The sequence below is a fragment of the Salvia splendens genome, chromosome 18 (genome assembly GCF_004379255.2).
Source record: "Salvia splendens isolate huo1 chromosome 18, SspV2, whole genome shotgun sequence".
NCBI lineage: Eukaryota > Viridiplantae > Streptophyta > Magnoliopsida > Lamiales > Lamiaceae > Salvia > Salvia splendens.
This window is the reverse complement of record NC_056049.1, coordinates 12280993-12306188: the sequence shown is the minus strand read 5'-3', so window position 1 is coordinate 12306188 and position 25196 is coordinate 12280993. Positions and strand designations below refer to the sequence as shown.

Here is a 25196-nt window from a genome sequence, read left to right as displayed (position 1 = left end):
AGATCTAGGTTTTCTTGGAGTATTTACAAGTTTTAATCAGGTTAAGTTCCTAAAAAAATGCATGGGAATCGTTTCTGCTTGCTTCTGTCACCGTGCCCCGCTGACCAGTTTGCGTAGATCTCAGTTTTCTTAGCTTTCGTTCTCGATTTCAAGTTAAATATTGCATTTATGAATTTTCAAGCTTGATCATTCATCAATGGAGTTTGTTAGATCTTGTTTGTTTAGCTTGGTGAAGAAGATAATGTCACAATCAAAGAATGGGACCACTTGTGTTGCTTTTGTTGCTTTTTGCTTTTGTACTTGCAATTTTTTAGCTTTTCTGCACACCCAGGAGACAGTCTGCCAGCATGTCCTTTGATTCTCTTTACCTTTTTTCTAGCCATTTTTAGTAAGTTTCGTCTAGTAGCTTCTCACATGCACACTCGTACCCTAATTTACACACGCACTTTAATTTCTTTTAGCACGCAGCATTTAGAGTCCACCCTGACCTACTGGTCAGGAGGGGTATAGGTTCCATTTCATTTAAAGCCAACATGGCTGACCAGGAAAATGACCCCGAGATAAGCTCGTTGTACGCTCACTTGGATGGCAAACCACCGCAAGCAATCGTCACGACCCTAGGACAAGAAGCAATCTACGTGGAGCCCCACATTTTGGCCATCTTGCCTGTGTTCTTGGGAAGGAGTTGTTGCATGAATTTTGCAAAATCTGCCCATACAAGTTCTTGCAAGAATTTTGCAAAATCTGCAAGGCTCTAAAGCGGCCAGCGGGGTCGAGCGAAGACGACTACAGACTGTAGGCCCTTCCCTTTGCCCTTAAAGGGGAGGCGAATACTTGGTTCAAGAGGCTGCCAGCATGTCCTTTGATTCTCTTTACCTTTTGTCAAGCCATTTTTAGTAAGTTTCGTCTAGTAGCTTCTCACATGCACACTCGTACCCTAATTTACACACGCACTTTAATTTTTTTTAGCACGCAGCATTTAGAGCCCACCCTGACCTACTGGTCAGGAGGGGTATAGGTTCCATTTCATTTTTCGACTAGGTAAAACTCAACCCCAAAAAGCGTGGTAGCTAACCAACCGCTCCCAGAATGTCATCGCAAGTATATCTCCTACATCCATCTCTGTGGGATTCGACCTTTACTCCACTATACTAGCCAGTAGAAGTGGGTTGAGGTATTTTTTTGTTGATAGGGAAGATAGACACAGACCCAACGACACAGCTAGGTCTAGGTACCCTCCTAGCCAGTTGACACACACACACAGAGTCATAGTCTCATCTTTTCCCTCTATCAGCTATCTACTTAAAGACGAGATCTTGATAATTAATTTCTTAATCAATGTACGTTAGCATTGAGCATACGATATTGATTATCTCTACTTTGACTTACCAATAAGTCCGGGTTTTTTGTAACCCAACGATACTGGTATGTTGGGTAGTGACGATTAATATCTAGTGCTGCTAGGATTGCTATTATATTGAATCATGCGCGAGGTGAGTCTCGTTTGATAACATCCACAAGAGGAGCTCGAAACAAGGTTTTATTAATCGGAACCTAGCTAGTTGGAGTTTGATTACTCTATGAATAATAAATAAGCGTTTCTTGCTAAGTCCACTCTTGGAGTTTATAATATGTTAATTAATTAAGTCCATAGCAGACATTGATTAATTAACGGATGTTTCTATCTTAAGCGCGGGAAATAAATGACAATCAAATGGAAACCCGAAATACTTGTAATTTCCGATTTGGATGGGCAGTCAATATTACTTCTTTAGTGGCTGATTGTAATATTCCAATATAAGCTCATATTAAATTGTGGGTTCAAAATTCACATCAAAATGAGGCCATTTGGTCGGTCAAATAGAAAATGAAACTTTCTGGGCGAGAATACAAGTTTCTGGCAGAATTGCGCAGTCGACTTCAAAAATTTATTAAAATTTCATCTTTCGTAAAAAGGGGCTGAAATTTACACACCACACAGAAAACACCTTGAAGTTTACTCAGTTAAAAAATTTGAACCAAAATAAGATCTTTTGGTCAGTCAAACACACGTCGGAATCCACTGTCCGAACACCACAGTTTTCAGGTCTCAAAATTTTGAAATTAGGGTTTCTTCTTCATTCAACCAAACACAATTTTTCATGCTTCCCACACACAAACATGCTTCAAAAGGTTCTCACAATCATGTTCTCATATAACCACACATCATTCACCAATGAATCATTCAAACTTTACACTTATTCATTCACAATCGCATATTCACAGTTTTTCTCATACAAACACAAATTCCCACCGATTAGTTTTGCGATCTATGATTCCTACACTCACTATATGCATGAAGGAATCAAGAAAAAGGTTTCAATGGAGAAGATGAGGAAAATATTTAGTTATACCTTCTTGAATCGAAAACCAAACGGTAGAAGCAAAGATTGATGCGATTCGTCGGGACTCTTGAAAATCAAACTTCAATGGATGCAAGAACAATGATGGAAGAAATTTTGGAGAGGATGAAAAGAGGGAGGAGAGGTGAGGCACGAAAATTATGAGGGAGAATTGGGCTAGGGTTTAGTTTAGGTGATTATATATTCCCATAAATTAATTAATTAATTAATTGTAGAGGAATAAAATAGAGGCCAATAAATATAATCCCACAATTAAAAAGAAGGAAAAATTTCAAAAATTAGGTTAATAAATTCAATAAGGCATTTATTTGGTATTTACTTTGAGAGAAATAGATTCACAATTTAGGAAATAAGTCAATGAATATTCCATAAACAAGGGAACAAAATAAATTAAATCTCCAAGTAGGAAATAATGAGGGAAGGGGCGAAAATCTTGATGGTGTGCACAAGGAAATTATTTAAATCCTCAATTAAATAGAATAGGATTTAAATTTGGTAATTTCTTTATAGGAAAAGACTCCCATAAAATAGGCAGCAATAAAATAGATTTCCCCCAAGGAAATTAAGCTAAAAAAAGTGTGGGATGGAGATACAATAGAAGGAAAATATTCACATCCCCAATTAATTTGGCTTAGGTATTAATTTGGTATTGAATAAAGGAAACAAATATATTCTCCTCTACAAATAGGGGGGCCGAAAATTGGCTTAATTAGCCACAAGGAAATAATGCCACTCTTAATTTAATTGGGGTGAGGGAATAAAATGTGGCAAGATTTAATTGGATTTAAAAATAAATGAAGGAATCAACAAGGTACCAATTTTATCAAAGAAACTAATTCATCCTCTCAATTCAAGTAGAGGATATCCGAAACTCACAAAAATAATAGGTTAGAGTTCGAGTTTCGTGTAGCACAATTTAGGGATAATTTGATTTGGATTTAATTTGGATGAATATCCCAAAATAATTAATTAAATCCAAGAAAATTTCCAATAATTGGAGGGGCCGACAATAGCCACTTTATTTGGCTAGAACAAGATGCATGATCTTTATTTAAATTGATTCCCCACATTAAATATAACTATCACTTCATTCCAATTTCCCCATGACGATTTATTCGACATAATCAAACTCAATCACGTAGCAACAATTTAAATTTCATAAATGAAATTTCCAATCGACATATCTTAAATAAATGTCAGAAAATTGGGGATGTTACATTTGCCCACCCAAAGGTCATTATCAGAGTTTGGGATACAGATTAGAAGGTTTGTGGTTGAGTATGAAGAACATCACGTGGAGAAGGCGCAAGCAATCGTCGATTCTTTGGAGAATCAGATCGGTAATTCTAAACCGTAGGATTTCATGAATTAGGGTTAAATTCCTTAAGCGGGAATTAATATGGGTTCTAGCATGCAATTGATTGTTCAACATGTGAATCAATTAATCCCATAGTCGATCAAATAGATCTGTAGATCTGACTTATTTGTTTTTGCATGACTTCCGCTGTGCAAGGGGCTCCAAACCCCAACAATATCATGCCATGATTGTTTTGATGTTGAGATTGTTTCCTGATGCCTAGTTCGTTTGAGCTTGATCCATTAGGCTATAGGGCTGTGTTAAACGAATTCGGGTCTGAGTAGGGCCGCAAACCCTATCAGGCTGTGTACACTGGTGGGATCGTGAGCCGTCCTTGCTAGTCGGCCGGTCTCGTGGGCGAATAGTGTGGCCACACTTTCATCGCACTATGGTATGAGGATGTGAATGATTGATTGTTGAGAAAATGGGGAGATTGTTTTGTCGCACCAATTGTCTTTTCTACCGATTGTTTTCAAGAGAAATGTATAATTTTTTATCCACATTTCCCCTCCTTATCATTGAATCCATGATTCTTGAACCCCTCATGCATATAGTGAGTGGAGAATCGTAAATCTAAGAATTTATTGGTTGGGAATGATGGCTGCACATGAATGGTTGTATGTGTGTGCGTGTATGTACGTGTGTGTGAGTGTGTGGATGAATCATTGTGAATGTTATGTGCGAATAGGAAAGCATGGTTATACTCTGGTTTTTGAAGCATGACTATGTGTTGGAAGCATGAATATGTATGTGTGAATGTATGATAGACAAACTAGGGTTTGTGAATGTTGAGCATGAAACTGTTGTGTTCGGACAGTAGGTTCCGATGAGTTTTTGACTAATCAAACGATCTTATTTCGACATGTATTTTTAAATGGATGAAGATTCAGATGTCTTCTGTGTTTTGTCAAAATTTGAGCTTCAATTGATGATGGACGAATTTATAACGAATTTTTCAATTTAACTGCGCAGTCCTGCCAGAAATTGTGTTTCGTCCAGTGAGTTTCATTTTTGTTTTGACAGATCAAAAGATATGATTTTGGTGTGGAATTTTAACTGGACAAACCTTTATGTGTCTAATGTGTGGTGACCAAAGTTTAGCTTCATATGAGATCGGATGAAATTTTAATGATTTTTACAAAATTACTGCGTTGTTCTGCCAGATTCTGGTTTTGTGGAAATAAGCTTTGTTGACGAGCTTCGAATGCATTACATGATACATGTGTGAATAAGGAACATATCATATGATGTGGTTATGTGTTGCACGTTGATGTATGCTAGAGTGTTCGTTTCGTTTATGTTGGTGAACGTTTGGGATGGGCAATATAAGAAAACGATGAATGGAACGATAGGGCATGAATGATTGAAAGAGCAGGTTTCGGTCAGGTGTCGTTAAAGCGAAGGTATATCCTACTGATCAGTATGGAATCCCTGGCTAAGCCTGAACCTGGTATCAATAAATCCTCAACCCTCTTCTATTGGGTAGTATAGTGAAGGTAGGGGTCGAATCCCACATATATGGTGACGATTTGGAGTGATTGTGGTGATATTCTGGAAGGGTTTGGTTAGCTACCACGCTTTGGGTTGAGACTTTATCTAGGCTGGAAGTTAAGATGTTACTCTACTGATTAGGAGGTGTGAGAGACGTTTGATAACAAATGTGTACGTGAGAGTAGGGGACATTATGTCTCTGAAAATATGTGTAAGGTACGGGATTACTATAAAAAGCTAAACGGAATATCAGAGGAAAAAAGGTAGTTAGGTGACTAGACTGACAGATCTGTAGGGTACCAGCTGAAAAGGTAGAAAAAGTAAAGGACAAAAACAAAAAGTAACTAAAAAGTAAAAGTGGTCCCAAACTTGGATGTGGATGTTATCTTCTTCAACATGAATAAACTCAGATCAACAATCTCAGATTTCATGAACGAGAAACACAGATTAACAAACTTCACAGCTCAGATCCAAAATTAAAAACTCCAAATCAAAAGATTAATCTAGCGAAACTGAAATCATGCTTACTGAAAACGATGCTCAAAGACAATTTCATTTCATAAAAGTTGTTTGGATCTAAATGAAATTCTTCAAAAGCAAACGGAAATTGAAAGTGCAACAGGTCCAACGTAAGGAAACACATAAAGATTAACTAAGAAAGCAATTAAAGATTGTTTGCCACTCCGGGCGATGAAACTGCTAACTCTACGAAACACGCTGGCTGGAACGAGATAATGCGGAACTTCGGTGAACTGATGGGCTTCAGGTGACCATGGCTGTCGGCGAGGAACGAGAATATGAAGGATAATGCTGAAGGATTGATCTACCGAAGAGAGATTGCTAACTAAGCGTAGGAGTTCATGAACTAATTGATGATGATTCTCTCTCCAAGTGGCTTCCTTTTATAGGAAGGCATGCCCTTGATTTTTAGGGTAGACTTCAAACATGAAGTGACTCTTTTACCCCCTTGCTTGCGGCTAATCTTCCCAGGTATCCTTCTTCTCCATCTCGAGCCTTTTTAGCATGCATGCTGGTCAGGATAGCAACATCCTGATGCCCTTTACACCTGAATTCTCCTAACATTCCCATACTAGCTAGAACACTTCCTTGCACACTTTAGCAACTGTTTTGCAGATATAATTCCATTATGCACATCATACTGACCAGTAACCAAGGCCTAGAATACGACTTATCAAACTGCTCACACTTACCGCGTGCTTGTCCTCAAGCGTGAAGAACAAACAAAAAGAAATAAGTCGAATTCTAGCCTGGTTACTCCCCTGACCGACTCTATCCTAACCTAGACCCTAAACTATGGCGCAAAGAAAAACACATAAGCACGGACACATGCACATAAACAGAACTAAAAACACTTAAACACATTAACACAGTAAATACAGTAACTGGGCTATATTTTCAACCATCCCTCCCCTTGGGATTAGGTGCAATCCGGCCTTAGACAGCCTTGAATTTCCGCCGCCCCCCCTTCCTTCCCAGTCAGTACATCCGCTTGTCAAGATCACCCACACTCTCGGCTTAACACTGGATTCTCTCAGTCGCTCACTCCTCACTGGGGATGTTAGGACAGTATTCTCTCATAGCGCTGAACCACAGATGCTTCGGACTTAGATATCACGTGCGGCTACTGAAGGTCTTTTAGGCTTGTAACGAGGCTATTGGGTTATAGTATTTGGGCTGGTTGTTCCTAAGGCTCTAAGCTTAAAAAATCATTATTTTATTCTGATGCAGGGAACCGTGTGCGTTCAGGCTTTCGGCTGCCACTTCTGCTTGGCTGGACTTTTTCCGAAGTTGCTTCCCAACTGGTCAGTAGCGTCTTGTGGCTTCGCCACCCTTATTCCTTCTCATTCTTTTTGTGGTCAAGTGTTTTCGACCATTTTCGTCACATTCTTCTTCTTCCCTTCTTATTATTTTTTTGGACCTAGAATGACTTCCTGGTCGATTTTCTCCTTGCTTCTCAATTCTTTCGCTAAAGTTGGTTTCTTTATTGTATGTCCTTCAGGCCAGTTGCCTTCTTGCCTTATGCCGTGCACACACACAATCCCAGGGGCTAGGGGTTATATCTAGGTATATATGGCTAGAAAGTGGGGTTCTAAGGGTTGGAAATTTTTTTTTGGGGGGGGGTGGTTCCTACTGCCTTCAGTGTTGCTACACGCGGTCACTTTACCCTAGGCACCTTGTGGCAGCCACTCTTTTCTTTTCTGAATTAGTGGAAAGTGGTTCCACTTTAGGCTTTTAACTCACATTTTAAGAGGGCTTTTGTGTTTGGGCTCTAAGTGTGGGCTTTTCTCTCATACTCGCATCATCTATACTGACTAGGAGATTGTAACATCCCAAACTTTTGTGACTCCTTTATTTATGTTTTTGAAATTTTCGAATATGAGACTTTTGTTCTATGTGATTAAGTGTTTTACGTGAAATAAATTGTCGTGGTTGATGTGGAATGATGAGCTTGAGTTTTTATAATTTTTCCATTGAGGAAAAAAAATTAATAGGATCATGCATTTATTCTTTTTCGAGTCAATTCATTGAAATTTTCGGCCCTTCCTAATTATTGAGATAGTATTTCATTTCTTGGATTTAATAAATTGTTTTGGGATTTTTCTTATCCAAATTAAATCCAAACCAATTGATCCCTAAATTGTATCACATGAAATTCGAACTCTAGCCTATTCATCTTGGGAGTTTCGAAAATCCCCTATTTAAAATGGGAGGATGAATTAATTTCTTTGATTTAATTAGGTGCTTTGTTGACTCCCTTCCTTTGAATTGAATCCAATTAAATCATGTCATATTTTATTTCTTCTCCCAACTTAAATAAAGAGTTGAAACAATTCCTTGGCCTTTTAAGCCAAATTTTCGGCCCCCCTCATGATTTTGTAGGGGAGAATTTATTTGTTCCTATTTTGTGGAATCCCTTTTTATTCAATTAAATACCATACTAATTTCCTATGTCTAATTAAATGGGGATGTGAATATTTCCTTTTAATTCTTACCCATATCACACGCCCCATGCTCCTATTTTTCCTTGTGGAAATTTATTTAATTGTTACCTATTATATGGGAGTCTTTTCCCATAAAGAAATTACCAAATTCAAATCCTATTCTATTTAATTGAGGATTTAAATAATTTCCTTGTGCTTTCCTCTAGTTATTTTCGGCCCCACCTTATTTTCCTACTTGGAGATTTAATTTATTTGTTTCCTTGTATTCATTATTTTTATTTCCTAAGTTATGAATATATTCTCCAAGTAAATACCAAATAAATTCCTTGTTGTGTGCTACATGGAATTTTCAAAATTCCTCCCTCCCCACAAGCCTATTTTATTCTTTTAATTGTGGAATTTATTTAATTGTATTTTCCCCACAATTACTTAATTAATTAAATATTAAACATAACCCTAGACTTCAAATACCACCAAAACAAACCCTAGCCCCCATTTCTCCCTCACAAAAATCGTTCCTCCCTCTCTCCCTCACTCTCACACGCCTCTCCCCTCCCTCTCTACAATCTCTCCAAAGATCCCCCATCAAATTCTTGTTCTTGCATCCGTTGAAGCCTATTTTCCAAGAGTCTCCGACGAATCGCATCGTCTCTTGTCCCTACCGATCCGTTTTCGTCAAAGAAGGTATAATTGCTTCACTTTCCCTCATCCTTTTTGTTTGAACCATGTTCTTGAGTCCTACATGCATGTAGTGGGTGTATGATTGATAGATCGCAAAATTTAACGGCGGGAAAGTGTAATTTCATAAGAACTTTGATAGTTATGTGTTTTTTGATTGAATTCATGTGAAGTTGGATTGGAATATTTGGTGAATGGTGTGAGTCTATGTGCAAACATGTTTATGAGAAACATTTAAGCATGACTTTGTGTGTTTCAAGCATGAAAAATTGGTGTTTGTTCGATGGAAGAGGAAAACCCTATTTTCGAAACTATGAACCTGAAATCTGTGGCGTACGACCAGTAGCTTCTGATCTGTAATTGACCAATCAAAAGACCGAATTTTGATATGAAATTTTTACTGAGTAAACTCCAAGGTGTTTTCTGTGTCTCATGTGAATTCAGCCCTTTTTGTCGAAAAATGAATTTTTAATAGATTTTTGAAGTGGACTGCGCAAATCTACCAGAAACTTGTGTTCTCGCCAAGAATGTTTCGTTTTCTGTTTGACTGACCAAATGACCTCTGACTGATGTGATTCTTGAACTATATGAAAATTTGAAGTGTCTTCTGAGTCGTGTAAAATTTTCAGCCTTTTTGGGCATTGGATAAATTTATGGTGAATTTTTCAAATGAGCTGCACAGTGCTGTCAGAAATTTTATGTTCCGACCAGAGAGTTTAGTATTTGATATGGCTGACTAAATAACGTGATTTCAGTGTGAAAATTGTATGGATTAACTTGAATGTGTCTTCTGTGTTGTGACCAAAATTTAGCTTCATATGAGGTCGGGTGAATTTATAGTGATTTTTACAAAACGGTCGCACAGTTCTGCCAGTTTTCTGCCTTGTTAAAATAACTCTTATTTGCAAGTTTAAAAGTATTATATGATGCATGTTGTCCAAGGAGCGTGTTTAATGATGTGATCACGTGAGATAAGTTGAAATATATTACGGTGTGTCTTTCCATCTTTGTGACGTATGTTGGGGTTGGGTAATTGAGAAAAACGATGTGAGAGAAACGATAGGACATGCATAGTAATGTGTTTTTGGTGGAAGGCTGACTTGTGTTGTCATTTACAAGGGTGATTGTGTATTCATGAACTCGGGGAACGAGAGTTGCCATAAGTTGGGTTGTGAATTGTTAAGCGAACGAGGTGGGCTTTCTTTTCAAACCTCTTTATTTTTCGAAAATATTACGTAGTGTTATAAGGGTGGTTTAGCTGTTATGTCATGCCATGTTTTTGTTTGTGAGATTGTTGCCTGATGTGTAGTTCGTCTGAGCTTGCTCCGTTAGGCTATAGGGCTGTGTTGTGAAACGAATTCGGGTCTGAGTAGGGCCGCAAACCCTATCAGGCTGTGTACACTGGTGGGATCGTGAGCCGTCCTTGCTAGTCGGCCGGTCTCGTGGGCGAATAGTGTGGCCACACTTTCATCGCACTATGGTATGAGGATGTGAATGATTGATTGTTGAGAAAATGGGGAGATTGTTTTGTCGCACCAATTGTCTTTTCTACCGATTGTTTTCAAGAGAAATGTATAATTTTTTATCCACATTTCCCCTCCTTATCATTGAATCCATGATTCTTGAACCCCTCATGCATATAGTGAGTGGAGAATCGTAAATCTAAGAATTTATTGGTTGGGAATGATGGCTGCACATGAATGGTTGTATGTGTGTGCGTGTATGTACGTGTGTGTGAGTGTGTGGATGAATCGTTGTGAATGTTATGTGCGAATAGGAAAGCATGGTTATACTCTGGTTTTTGAAGCATGACTATGTGTTGGAAGCATGAATATGTATGTGTGAATGTATGATAGACAAACTAGGGTTTGTGAATGTTGAGCATGAAAACTGTTGTGTTCGGACAGTAGGTTCCGACGAGTTTTTGACTAATCAAACGATCTTATTTCGACATGTATTTTTAAATGGATGAAGATTCAGATGTCTTCTGTGTTTTGTCAAAATTTGAGCTTCAATTGATGATGGACGAATTTATAACGAATTTTTCAATTTAACTGCGCAGTCCTGCCAGAAATTGTGTTTCGTCCAGTGAGTTTCATTTTTGTTTTGACAGATCAAAAGATATGATTTTGGTGTGGAATTTTAACTGGACAAACCTTTATGTGTCTAATGTGTGGTGACCAAAGTTTAGCTTCATATGAGATCGGATGAAATTTTAATGATTTTTACAAAATTACTGCGTTGTTCTGCCAGATTCTGGTTTTGTGGAAATAAGCTTTGTTGACTAGCTTCGAATGCATTACATGATACATGTGTGAATAAGGAACATATCATATGATGTGGTTATGTGTTGCACGTTGATGTATGCTAGAGTGTTCGTTTCGTTTATGTTGGTGAACGTTTGGGATGGGCAATATAAGAAAACGATGAATGGAACGATAGGGCATGAATGATTGAAAGAGCAGGTTTCGGTCAGGTGTCGTTAAAGCGAAGGTATATCCTACTGATCAGTATGGAATCCCTGGCTAAGCCTGAACCTGGTATCAATAAATCCTCAACCCTCTTCTATTGGGTAGTATAGTGAAGGTAGGGGTCGAATCCCACAGATATGGTGACGATTTGGAGTGATTGTGGTGATATTCTGGAAGGGTTTGGTTAGCTACCACGCTTTGGGTTGAGACTTTATCTAGGCTGGAAGTTAAGATGTTACTCTACTGATTAGGAGGTGTGAGAGACGTTTGATAACAAATGTGTACGTGAGAGTAGGGGACATTATGTCTCTGAAAATATGTGTAAGGTACGGGATTACTATAAAAAGCTAAACGGAATATCAGAGGAAAAAAGGTAGTTAGGTGACTAGACTGACAGATCTGTAGGGTACCAGCTGAAAAGGTAGAAAAAGTAAAGGACAAAAACAAAAAGTAACTAAAAAGTCCCAAACTTGGATGTGGATGTTATCTTCTTCAACATGAATAAACTCAGATCAACAATCTCAGATTTCATGAACGAGAAACACAGATTAACAAACTTCACAGCTCAGATCCAAAATTAAAAACTCCAAATCAAAATATTAATCTAGCGAAACTGAAATCATGCTTACTGAAAACGATGCTCAAAGACAATTTCATTTCATAAAAGTTGTTTGGATCTAAATGAAATTCTTCAAAAGCAAACGGAAATTGAAAGTGCAACAGGTCCAACGTAAGGAAACACATAAAGATTAACTAAGAAAGCAATTAAAGATTGTTTGCCACTCCGGGCGATGAAACTGCTAACTCTACGAAACACGCTGGCTGGAACGAGATAATGCGGAACTCCGGTGAACTGATGGGCTTCAGGTGACCATGGCTGTCGGCGAGGAACGAGAATATGAAGGATAATGCTGAAGGATTGATCTACCGAAGAGAGATTGCTAACTAAGCGTAGGAGTTCATGAACTAATTGATGATGATTCTCTCTCCAAGTGGCTTCCTTTTATAGGAAGGCCTGCCCTTGATTTTTAGGGTAGACTTCAAACATGAAGTGACTCTTTTACCCCCTTGCTTGCGGCTAATCTTCCCAGGTATCCTTCTTCTCCATCTCGAGCCTTTTTAGCATGCATGCTGGTCAGGATAGCAACATCCTGATGCCCTTTTCACCTGAATTCTCCTAACATTCCCATACTAGCTAGAACACTTCCTTGCACACTTTAGCAACTGTTTTGCAGATATAATTCCATTATGCACATCATACTGACCAGTAACCAAGGCCTAGAATACGACTTATCAAACTGCTCACACTTACCGCGTGCTTGTCCTCAAGCGTGAAGAACAAACAAAAAGAAATAAGTCGAATTCTAGCCTGGTTACTCCCGTGACCGACTCTATCCTAACCTAGACCCTAAACTATGGCGCAAAGAAAAACACATAAGCACGGACACATGCACATAAACAGAACTAAAAACACTTAAACACATTAACACAGTAAATACAGTAACTGGGCTATATTTTCAACCATCCCTCCCCTTGGGATTAGGTGCAATCCGGCCTTAGACAGCCTTGAATTTCCGCCGCCCCCCCTTTCCTTCCCAGTCAGTACATCCGCTTGTCAAGATCACCCACACTCTCGGCTTAACACTGGATTCTCTCAGTCGCTCACTCCTCACTGGGGATGTTAGGACTGTATTCTCTCATAGCGCTGAACCACAGATGCTTCGGACTTAGATATCACGTGCGGCTACTGAAGGTCTTTTAGGCTTGTAACGAGGCTATTGGGTTATAGTATTTGGGCTGGTTGTTCCTAAGGCTCTAAGCTTAAAAAATCATTATTTTATTCTGATGCAGGGAACCGTGTGCGTTCAGGCTTTCGGCTGCCACTTCTGCTTGGCTGGACTTTTTCCGAAGTTGCTTCCCAACTGGTCAGTAGCGTCTTGTGGCTTCGCCACCCTTATTCCTTCTCATTCTTTTTGTGGTCAAGTGTTTTCGACCATTTTCGTCACATTCTTCTTCTTCCCTTCTTATTATTTTTTTGGACCTAGAATGACTTCCTGGTCGATTTTCTCCTTGCTTCTCAATTCTTTCGCTAAAGTTGGTTTCTTTATTGTATGTCCTTCAGGCCAGTTGCCTTCTTGCCTTATGCCTTGCACACACACAATCCCAGGGGCTAGGGGTTATATCTAGGTATATATGGCTAGAAAGTGGGGTTCTAAGGGTTGGAAATTTTTTTTTTTGGGGGGGGTGGTTCCTACTGCCTTCAGTGTTGCTACACGCGGTCACTTTACCCTAGGCACCTTGTGGCAGCCACTCTTTTCTTTTCTGAATTAGTGGAAAGTGGTTCCACTTTAGGCTTTTAACTCACATTTTAAGAGGGCTTTTGTGTTTGGGCTCTAAGTGTGGGCTTTTCTCTCATACTCGCATCATCTATACTGACTAGGAGATTGTAACATCCCAAACTTTTGTGACTCCTTTATTTATGTTTTTGAAATTTTCGAATATGAGACTTTTGTTCTATGTGATTAAGTGTTTTACGTGAAATAAATTGTCGTGGTTGATGTGGAATGATGAGCTTGAGTTTTTATAATTTTTCCATTGAGGAAAAAAAATTAATAGGATCATGCATTTATTCTTTTTCGAGTCAATTCATTGAAATTTTCGGCCCTTCCTAATTATTGAGATAGTATTTCATTTCTTGGATTTAATAAATTGTTTTGGGATTTTTCTTATCCAAATTAAATCCAAACCAATTGATCCCTAAATTGTATCACATGAAATTCGAACTCTAGCCTATTCATCTTGGGAGTTTCGAAAATCCCCTATTTAAAATGGGAGGATGAATTAATTTCTTTGATTTAATTAGGTGCTTTGTTGACTCCCTTCCTTTGAATTGAATCCAATTAAATCATGTCATATTTTATTTCTTCTCCCAACTTAAATAAAGAGTTGAAACAATTCCTTGGCCTTTTAAGCCAAATTTTCGGCCCCCCTCATGATTTTGTAGGGGAGAATTTATTTGTTCCTATTTTGTGGAATCCCTTTTTATTCAATTAAATACCATACTAATTTCCTATGTCTAATTAAATGGGGATGTGAATATTTCCTTTTAATTCTTACCCATATCACACGCCCCATGCTCCTATTTTTCCTTATGGAAATTTATTTAATTGTTACCTATTATATGGGAGTCTTTTCCCATAAAGAAATTACCAAATTCAAATCCTATTCTATTTAATTGAGGATTTAAATAATTTCCTTGTGCTTTCCTCTAGTTATTTTCGGCCCCACCTTATTTTCCTACTTGGAGATTTAATTTATTTGTTTCCTTGTATTCATTATTTTTATTTCCTAAGTTATGAATATATTCTCCAAGTAAATACCAAATAAATTCCTTGTTGTGTGCTACATGGAATTTTCAAAATTCCTCCCTCCCCACAAGCCTATTTTATTCTTTTAATTGTGGAATTTATTTAATTGTATTTTCCCCACAATTACTTAATTAATTAAATATTAAACATAACCCTAGACTTCAAATACCACCAAAACAAACCCTAGCCCCCATTTCTCCCTCACAAAAATCGTTCCTCCCTCTCTCCCTCACTCTCACACGCCTCTCCCCTCCCTCTCTACAATCTCTCCAAAGATCCCCCATCAAATTCTTGTTCTTGCATCCGTTGAAGCCTATTTTCCAAGAGTCTCCGACGAATCGCATCGTCTCTTGTCCCTACCGATCCGTTTTCGTCAAAGAAGGTATAATTGCTTCACTTTCCCTCATCCTTTTTGTTTGAACCATGTTCTTGAGTCCTACATGCATGTAGTGGGTGTATGATTGATAGATCGCAAAATTTAACGGTGGGAAAGTGTAATTTCATAAGAACTTTGATAGTTATGTGTTTTTTGATTGAATTCATGTGAAGTTGGATTGGAATATTTGGTGAATGGTGTGAGTCTATGTGCAAACATGTTTATGAGAAACTTTTAAGCATGACTTTGTGTGTTTCAAGCATGAAAAATTGGTGTTTGTTCGATGGAAGAGGAAAACCCTATTTTCGAAACTATGAACCTGAAATCTGTGGCGTACGACCAGTAGCTTCTGATCTGTAATTGACCAATCAAACGACCGAATTTTGATATGAAATTTTTACTGAGTAAACTCCAAGGTGTTTTCTGTGTCTCATGTGAATTCAGCCCTTTTTGTCGAAAAATGAATTTTTAATAGATTTTTGAAGTGGACTGCGCAAATCTACCAGAAACTTGTGTTCTCGCCAAGAATGTTTCGTTTTCTGTTTGACTGACCAAATGACCTCTGACTGATGTGATTCTTGAACTATATGAAAATTTGAAGTGTCTTCTGAGTCGTGTAAAATTTTCAGCCTTTTTGGGCATTGGATAAATTTATGGTGAATTTTTCAAATGAGCTGCACAGTGCTGTCAGAAATTTTATGTTCCGACCAGAGAGTTTAGTATTTGATATGGCTGACTAAATAACGTGATTTCAGTGTGAAAATTGTATGGATTAACTTGAATGTGTCTTCTGTGTTGTGACCAAAATTTAGCTTCATATGAGGTCGGGTGAATTTATAGTGATTTTTACAAAACGGTCGCACAGTTCTGCCAGTTTTCTGCCTTGTTAAAATAACTCTTATTTGCAAGTTTAAAAGTATTATATGATGCATGTATGTCCAAGGAGCGTGTTTAATGATGTGATCACGTGAGATAAGTTGAAATATATTACGGTGTGTCTTTCCATCTTTGTGACGTATGTTGGGGTTGGGTAATTGAGAAAAACGATGTGAGAGAAACGATAGGACATGCATAGTAATGTGTTTTTGGTGGAAGGCTGACTTGTGTTGTCATTTACAAGGGTGATTGTGTATTCATGAACTCGGGGAACGAGAGTTGCCATAAGTTGGGTTGTGAATTGTTAAGCGAACGAGGTGGGCTTTCTTTTCAAACCTCTTTATTTTTCGAAAATATTACGTAGTGTTATAAGGGTGGTTTAGCTGTTATGTCATGCCATGTTTTTGTTTGTGAGATTGTTGCCTGATGTGTAGTTCGTCTGAGCTTGCTCCGTTAGGCTATAGGGCTGTGTTGTGAAACGAATTCGGGTCTGAGTAGGGCCGCAAACCCTATCAGGCTGTGTACACTGGTGGGATCGTGAGCCGTCCTTGCTAGTCGGCCGGTCTCGTGGCCGAATAGTGTGGCCACACTTTCGTCGCACTGCGATATGATGATTGTGATTGATGGTTTGATGTGAAAAGTGGGGAGATAAATTGTCTGGCCAGACTTGAAATGTTTTGTGCTCTCGTGATATTTTTCTTGCTATCTAAAACTCGAGATCACTGGTATGGATGACATAATTATATAAAAAAAATGTTTTCGGCATGAGCCCATTGAGTACAACAAGTACTCAGCCCTGCATATTATTTTTCTTATGTGCAGGTTGAGCAGGATGTCGCGGAGGATGTTGAGTTAGCCTTAGGATGCATTGTGTCTTCATACATAGGCGTGATCCTTGACTCTATTTAAACCTTATTTTCCGCTGCTACATTTTGAACTATGTCTCAAGACCTTAAATCGTTTTCGTATCGTGTTTGAACATGTATGGTTGTGTTAGGTTTTAACCAAGTAGTTACGTCGTTATTTGAAAATGGTGTTTTCCGTAAATTAAATTAAATTAAATATTTTTCTTAGAAGTTGATTGGGTTTTTAATAATTAATTTTCTCCACTGCTTTCTTTTAAAGATATTTATTATGAGTCGTTTTTATTTAATAGAAAAGTTATAACTTTAAACTTCTTTAAACCAAAATGTTTTTCATTCTTTTAAGTTAATTAAGTTTTCAAATAAAACGCTATCCTTGCATGTTGTATCACGATCGCCGCGTTTGTAGTAACCATAGTATGGGCGGTCGTGACAGAGATACTAAGGGGGGTGGTTTCTATTTTCCAGCATGTCGTATCTCCCTCAATTCCCCCTACCGTCAGCTCAAGACAGTTGAGTTTTAAGCCCAATCAACACATCAAAGAAAAAAAACTAGACCTAACAAAACACTAACACAAACACAACCCACGCATGTACACATACGTCATACTGGCCATTGCGTCCCCCCTTTCCACTTCACAAGTGTCTGCCCTCAGATAAGGCTGTGAAGTGGAAAAGGTAATGGCCAGTACGGTAGACACACAAACATGACAAACAAAACGACATGCTAAAAACTAAAACTTCTCACACTTAGACTATAAAATAGGCTAAGTGGGAGAGTTTAAAACCTAAGCAGAATCCAACAATTACAAAACACATATATACATAAACTTCTCACACTTAGACCACGTAGTGGGCTAAGTGTGAGTCAACATGCTTATGAAAACATAAAAACAACAGAACATGCGTCACAGTAGCAAACCCTTTACTTCTCACACTTAGACTATAGAATAGGCTAAGTGTTATGAATGGGGTTTGCGCACATACACAAATTATACTACCTAAACAAACATCAAAACACAAACAAAAATACGGAAAACTAAAAAAAACTAAAAATTAAAACGAAAACTAGCTGGTCAGTAGGGGGGTTCATCAGTGTCTCCTGCTCCTTCGCGGTGCAGGTGGTGCAGGTGGGTTCTCCGGTGGTTCCTCTACATTCTCGAACTGGTTCTCATCAGACTTCGCCGGCTACTCGGCTTCCGCCGGCACCTCGGCACTCTTGTTCCCTGATTCTGTTTCCTCTTGCACATTTGGTTCAGTATACTGGCCTTCATGGCCCCTGGCTCCGGTTGCTCCTTCCTGTTTTCCCTTGGTTACTTCCCTCAGTATTTCCTCCATCATGGACGCTATCCTGGTCAACTCCGATAGCATCTGTCGGTTTTCCTCTCCCATCTCTGCCACTGTCCTCTCCAAAGTCGCATGCCTCTGAGCTAGCATTCTCTATCCTGCAGAAGCTCTACCAGCTGGTATAGCCTCTTGTCCCATTGCGTAGAAATGCGGGACACCTTCCCTCATGTACACGGCATTTGTGCGGACGAAGAATGGTATGTCAAACAACCCAGGGGGGCTTACCATAGTCAGATGGGATAAGTCCTCAGCCTTTGTGACGAGGATGTTGTTCCCGACAAATACTCCCAGAATATTGCATAGGGTGAGATTTCGGGCAGGATGGGTGGCGATCAAATGGCATTGGTACGCAGTCCAGAAACCTAGATGCAATCTCCGTCCATGCTTTGCACACCAAAGCAGATATAACTCCGTCATTGAGGTACGGACGGCTGAGTTTGACTGGCCCAACAAGTTGAAATCTAGATGGAGTTGCACTAGACGTAAAATGGGGTCATTGAAATGGATTGAGCTAGAGATGGTTGAAACAAACTCCCCAGCACCTGGATGAGTTAACTCTGCCCAAGCCTCCTGTGGGTCAAAATCGACATGTCTACGGGGGATTCCCCGTTCCAGACTTCTCCAATCTGGCCCTATGGCCTCCTCAAGACTGCACATCCCCAGCCGAACCGTCCACTCAATCAGACTCATACTTATGTCTCCTCCAAACAACCTAAAACTTATAGAAACCACATCCAAATCCGTAGTCACCCTAAACCGAAATGTGGTAAAGAATTCCTTTGCGAGCCTAACACAGATATCTGGGTTTCCATTCGGCAATAACCATTCAAATCCTAATGCCTGCAAATAGGCTAGAAACTGCTCTCGGACACCCATCTCATCCAAAGAGGGATAATGCATTACCTTTCCGCATTTGACGTCCTTATTCCCATCATCCATGCTGTCGAAAACATCCTGCAGCTTCTTTGATTCAAAAAGCTTCATCTCCTCTGCTATCTCGTCACTGAAGTCCACTGTCCACCTCCGGTACCTTAATCTCTCTACCAGTGGGTGGACTAACTCCCGATGATCATCCAGAAGTTGTTGTTCGGCGTACTCCTCATCCTCCAAAGAAACATCGCTTTCGGAGGCTGATTCGGCACTGGCCGTATACTCGCTGTCGCTCAGCTCCCTTCGGCTCGGCGGAGTTCTCTGAGCAGCTTTCCTGATGACTATACCAGTATTTACTACTCCAGTCTTCTTGGTGACCGATTTCTTCCGAATTTGGGCCTTCCCCTTCCTCTTTCTTGCTTGTTGATATCTGGCTTCCTCCTCCGCTTGAGTTAAGGACTCATCCTGGGCAGTAGGACTTGACTCAGCTTCTTCGCCTTGGCCACCTTGTGCCTGAGGGGCTTCATCGATTTCCATATCAGCGTCCTCCAGGTCAGTAGCAGGTAGAAGCTCCTCCCCAGGTTTTGTAGGAGTGGACCGTTCCCCTTCACTTTCAATTTCTACCGGAGTTTCCGTTGTGTTTGCCTCGGCTTTGCTAGCTGCCCATTTTCCCAGGCATCTCTATGACACCCTTGTTGGTTTAGGACAGTCTGCCTTTGGATCGCCTTTCAAAATCAACTGCCTCTTGACGGCCTTTGGTTTTACTACTGGAGGCGCTACTGGGACGGGTACTTCAATTTCCGGCTCTGCTTCCTTTGCTTGGCTTTCGTCTGCTCGGTCTCCAGGCTGGTAGGCTGGGCCTTCTGGTACACGTACTACCCCTGTCTCTTCACTCTCTCCTACTGCCCCCAATGCGAGGTCTAGACCCTCAGCCATCGAGGCCGTGCCTTCTTCTCTTTGGTTCACCCTGTTCACAATCGAATCGAACTCCTCGTCAGTCTTGAGGTTCCACATCTGGGCTGATTCGTTCAGATCTATCTCCCCTCTAGCCACTTCGTGATGGACAGTTTGTGCGACCGGCGTCTCCTCAGCTGCACTTCTTCCCTCTTGGCATTGCTTCTCCTTCCTCAGCCTTTCCTTCCTTTCTTCTGGATCAGAATCGTAATAGGCCGCAATAGGGTTAACATCCATGGGCTATGTCTCTTGGTGGCTCGGAGAGGGTTCCGAGGGTTCTGACGGTGCGGCTTCAGTGGGAGATTCCTCTTCTTGTGGAGTCGTTGGGGAAGTCGGCATGGTAGATGGAGGTTGTGTCGTGGGCTGCGCGCTTGTCTCTGATGCGGTTACGGCCGGGCTTACTCCGGTCAAGCTCCCCTGTCCTCCGATTCAGCTGAAATTTACTAACTCCGCCGCCCAATTTCTAGTCGGATCTTGCAGCCTAAGAAACTCCGCCATTGCGTCTAAAGAGATCATCGCTGGTGCTTGCAGAGCCGGCTCTGATGGTTGTGGGTTCGGCGGTGGTTGTGTGGACGGTGGTTCTTCTTGCGGCTGTTGTGTTTCTGGGACCTCTTCCCGGCTGTTTGAAGGGGTTTGATTTTTGTTGCGAATGCTTTCCTTCCCATGGTTGAAAACGGTGATTGGGTGGTGGAAAGTTGGGTTCGATTTCTGGTGGAGATGGAAAGGAAATTTGGAAGAGAGAAAATGGAAATGAGGGTTTGTGAGGGAGAATGGGAGACGGTATGGTTATTTGGGAGAGAGTGCAGTTGTAGGTCACTTCAACCAGCATTTAGCGGTTCCAGGTCGCCCTTATCACGTGTCGGAGACGGTTGAGCGGGCTGCCTTCTGATTGGACAATGCCCGTCCTTTCGCTGCCTCACCTGCAAAGCTGCAAAAGCCAAAATTCAAATTTCCCCATATTCTTACCTAATACGGAAAATAGTTAAAATAGGCACTTAAATAAAATTGGAGTTGCACCAGATAAGTAATCTCGTGGTCAATGCATACTCCAAAATAATTAAGGCCCGAAAATATTTTTTAGATTTTTAGAAATTATATTACATGCGAAAATTAACTACGTATTTACAATATTTACATATCTCTTAGGCAATTTGGAACTCTGCTTGGCCAGTATATGGAGACATTCAAAAGAATTGGCCCAGTGGAATTCCAAATTCTCATCCAACTGGTCAGTATGCGGCCAAAGTACGTGGTTGTAGTGGAATCTCATCCACTACACCCACCTCACTATTCTCCCTAAATATTTTCAGCCTATGTCCATTCACGATAAAAGGTTCAGAGTTAGGAAGACTCCCTGAAATTTCCACCACTCCATTAGAATGGAGTGTAGTTATGATATAAGGCCCTGTCCATTTCGACTTGAGTTTCTCAGGCATGAGCTTCAGTCTCGACTGGAAGGGTAGTACTTTCTGCCCAACATGGAGATCATTGGTCCTCAGATTCCTGTCGCGCCACAATTTGGTTCGCTCCTTGTACCACATGGCTGAGTCGAACGATTCCAATCTGAGTTCCTCCAACTCCCGCAACTGCAGCTTCCTTTCCTCTTCACAGGCTTCAGCATCCACATTTACTTGCTGTACTGCCCAGTATGCTCGGTGCTCAATCCCAACGGGTAAGTGGCACATCTTTCCAAAAACAATTCGGTACGGGGACATTCCTATGGGAGTCTAGTAGGCTGTACGATAGGCCCATAGAGCATCCTCTAACCTTGCACTCCAGTCCTTTCTCGAAGGGTTGACAGTCTTCTCCAAAATTTTCTTTATCTCGCGGTTAGAAATCTCCGTTTGACCGTTTGCTTGTGGATGGTAGGGGCTTGATAGTCTGTGGTGCACACCGTATTTATTCATTAAGGCTTCAATTGTGCGTTTACAGAAGTGTGTACCTTGGTCCGATATGATCGCCCTTGGCACTCCGAACCGGCTGAAAATATGACTCTTCAGAAACTTGGCCACCTCCCTTTCTTCATACGTGCTTGTGGCCTTGGCTTCTACCCACTTGGAGACGTAATCCACTGCAACTAGGATATACAAATTGCCATAGGACGAAGGAAAAGGACCCATGAAGTCCATTCCCCATATGTCGAATAACTCACAGGCAATTACCGGAACTTGGGGCATCTCATCTTTTGCATATAACCCCACCGGTCAGTTGACAGCGCTCACAACTTCTGCAGAACTCGTACGCGTCCTTGTTGAGCGTTGGGCAATAAAAGCCGTTATCCAGAATCTTCCTTGCCGTCTTCTTAGGACCGAAGTGTCCTCCACATGCCAAGGAGTGGCAATGTGTCAATACGTCCCTTTGCTCCCAGTCAGGAACGCATCTCCTTATCACTTGATTGGATCCCACTCTCCACAGATAGAGGTCATCCCAAAAGTAGTATTTTGCTTCACTCTTGATCTTCATTCTTTGGGCCTTGGTAATACTCGACACTTCTGGAAGCTCTCCAGTCACTAGGTAGTTGGCTAGGTCTGCATACCATGGTTCTTGCCCTACCTTTTCTTTCCCTCTTGCTGTATCGTACTGGCCAGTAAGCTTCATCACTTCTTCCCAGTCAATTTTCCTGACCTCAAAAATCACCTCACATAAATGCTCCTTTGGAAACTTGTCGTGCACCTCTTCGCTGTTTCCATCTTGCACTATTCTACTCAAATGGTCTGCCACCTTGTTCTCGACTCATTTCTTATCTTCCACCTCTCAATCAAATTCTTGTAACAAGAGTACCCATCGGATCAAACGGGGTTTAGATTCTTTCTTGGCAATCAGATACTTAATCGCTGCATGTTCAGTATATACGACGATGACCTTGGCTCCCAACAAGTATGGCCGGAACTTCTCGAAAGAATACACCACTGCCAGCATCTCCTTTTCAGTGGTATCGTAATTCCGCTGGGCTTGATTCAGAGTCTTAGATGCATAAAAAATTACGTACCTCTTCCTATCGATCTTCTGACCCAGTACGGCTCCCACTGCATAGTCGTTGGCGTCACACATTACTTTGAAAGGATAGTCCTAGTCAGGAGCCCGTATGATAGGTGCGGATATCAGCTTTTCCTAGAGAAGGTTGAAAGCAGCCTTGCATTGCTCATCAAAAACGAACTCCACTTCATTCTGAAGAAGTCGGGTAAGGGGTTGGGCTATCTTGGAGAAATCCTTGATAAATCTTCAATAAAATCCGGCGTGCCCCAGAAAACCCCTTATCCCCTTCTGATCAGTAGGGAACGGCAATTTGGATATAACATCCACCTTGGCTCGATCCACCTGGATTCCTCTCTCTGAGACCACGTGTCCTAGAACAATCCCCTCGGTGACCATAAAATGACACTTCTCAAAATTCAAAACTAGACTTTTTGCTTGACACCGCTCTAGTACTATGTTCAAATGATGTAGGCATGAGTCGAAAGAGTCTCCGTAGACCGTGAAGTCATCCATGAATATCTCTATACAGTCCTCAATCAAATCGGAGAATATGCTCATCATACATCGTTGAAACGTACCTGGAGCGTTGCATAGGCCGAAAGGCATGCGTCTGTATGCATAGGTTCTGAATGGGCAAGTGAAGGTGGTCTGCTCCAACATTTGGTCGATGAAAGGCAAAGGGAAATGGTCCTTTCTGGTAGCGTTGTTTAACTTGCGGTAGTCTATGCACATTCACCAACCCGTGACTAGCCTCGTTGGTATCAGCTCATTCCTCTCATTTTGAACGACTTGGATCCCCGACTTCTTTGGGACCATGTGAATGGGGCTGACCCACTCGCTGTCTGGCACTAAATAGATAATCCCTAGCGACAACAACTTCAGGATTTCCTTCAATATTTCCTCCCGCATGTTAGGGTTTACTTTCCTCTGCGAGTCTCGGTGTGCCTTTGCTCCTTCCTCCAGCCTAATGTGGTGCATGCAGACGTCGGGGCTTATTCCCATTAAATCTGTAAGACTCCATCCAATTGCTCTCTTGTTCTTGCTCAGCACAGTCAGTAGCCTAACCTCTTGTTCCTTTGTAAGGCTGCTGCTGATGATCACTGGATATGAGTTCTCCTTTCCAAGGAAGGCATACTTCAGATTTGATGGCAGTTTCTTCAGCTCAACTTGGGGTGGAAGTGTGTCTTCGGGTAGAGGGTTTCTTTCAGTTTCACCTTCTTTTTCTAATTCTCCCCCTAAGGATTCCTCTAAACTGGCCGGTAGCTGAGCCCCTGCGGCTTCTATAAACTCCGATTTCTGGAAAAATTCCTTGATCGCTCCTTCTATTTCTTCATCAGTCAACCCTTGGCTACTGATCAGATCACACCATGCAGCAGCTTCTACGTCAGCCTGCTCATACACATTTAAAGCTTGGAGTTTCTCCTGCAATAATTCGGTCTCAAGAAAATCTTGGACTAGGGGGTCAATCACATCAACGTAGCATAAATTTTCAGAGTCGATAGGCTTCTTCATGGCCTCATTGATATCAAAAGTAAATTTCTCCCCATAGAAATCAATGCAAATTGTCCCCTCAGCCATGTCTACTATTGTTTTGGCTGTTCTCAAAAATGGTCTCCCCAACAAGATACCACTAGATTCCCTAGCCTCAGACTCACTCATTTTGATCACACAAAAGTCAGCGGGCTAGGTAAAATCATGCACTCTAACCAACACATTCTCTAAAACACCATCAGGACTTATGCATGACCTATCAGCCAGTTGGATCAACACCCTAGTACTTGTCAACTTCACTCCTTTCAACCGGTTATAGATTGACAATGGCATGACATTTATAGACGCTCCCAGATCACACATTGCATGCTCAACCTTTACATCTCCTATAATTATAGGTAGAGTGAACATACCTGGATCGGCCCTCTTGGGCGGTAGCTTTTCCTGCACTAGTGCTGATGCTATCCCTTCCACCATGATTTTTCCATTCTCCTGGGCCTTCCCAGCTATGAACTCTTTGATGAACTTCCCAAGCGGGGGTAACTTCACGGCTTGGAGGAATGGTATGGTGACATCCAGCTTCCCAAAAATTGACATGTAGTCCACTGGGTTTTCTTTCTTTCTCTTGGTAACAAAACGGAAAGGGAATGGCTTCTCCCCTTTAGTTCCTTTCGTCGGTCCCTCAACAGCCTTCCCGGAGTCTTTCTCGGGCG

At 40.9% G+C, this 25196-nt stretch overlaps 1 protein-coding gene across 1 annotated transcript; it reads left to right on the top strand.

The window, feature by feature from the left end:
* The first annotated feature begins 20251 nt into the window (after window positions 1-20251).
* LOC121776751 (keratin-associated protein 5-1-like) lies at window positions 20252-20653 on the top strand. The gene has a single exon (XM_042173921.1). The coding sequence runs from the start codon at window positions 20252-20254 to the stop codon at window positions 20651-20653; it is 402 nt and encodes a 133-aa protein (XP_042029855.1).
* Window positions 20654-25196: the final 4543 nt, after the last annotated feature.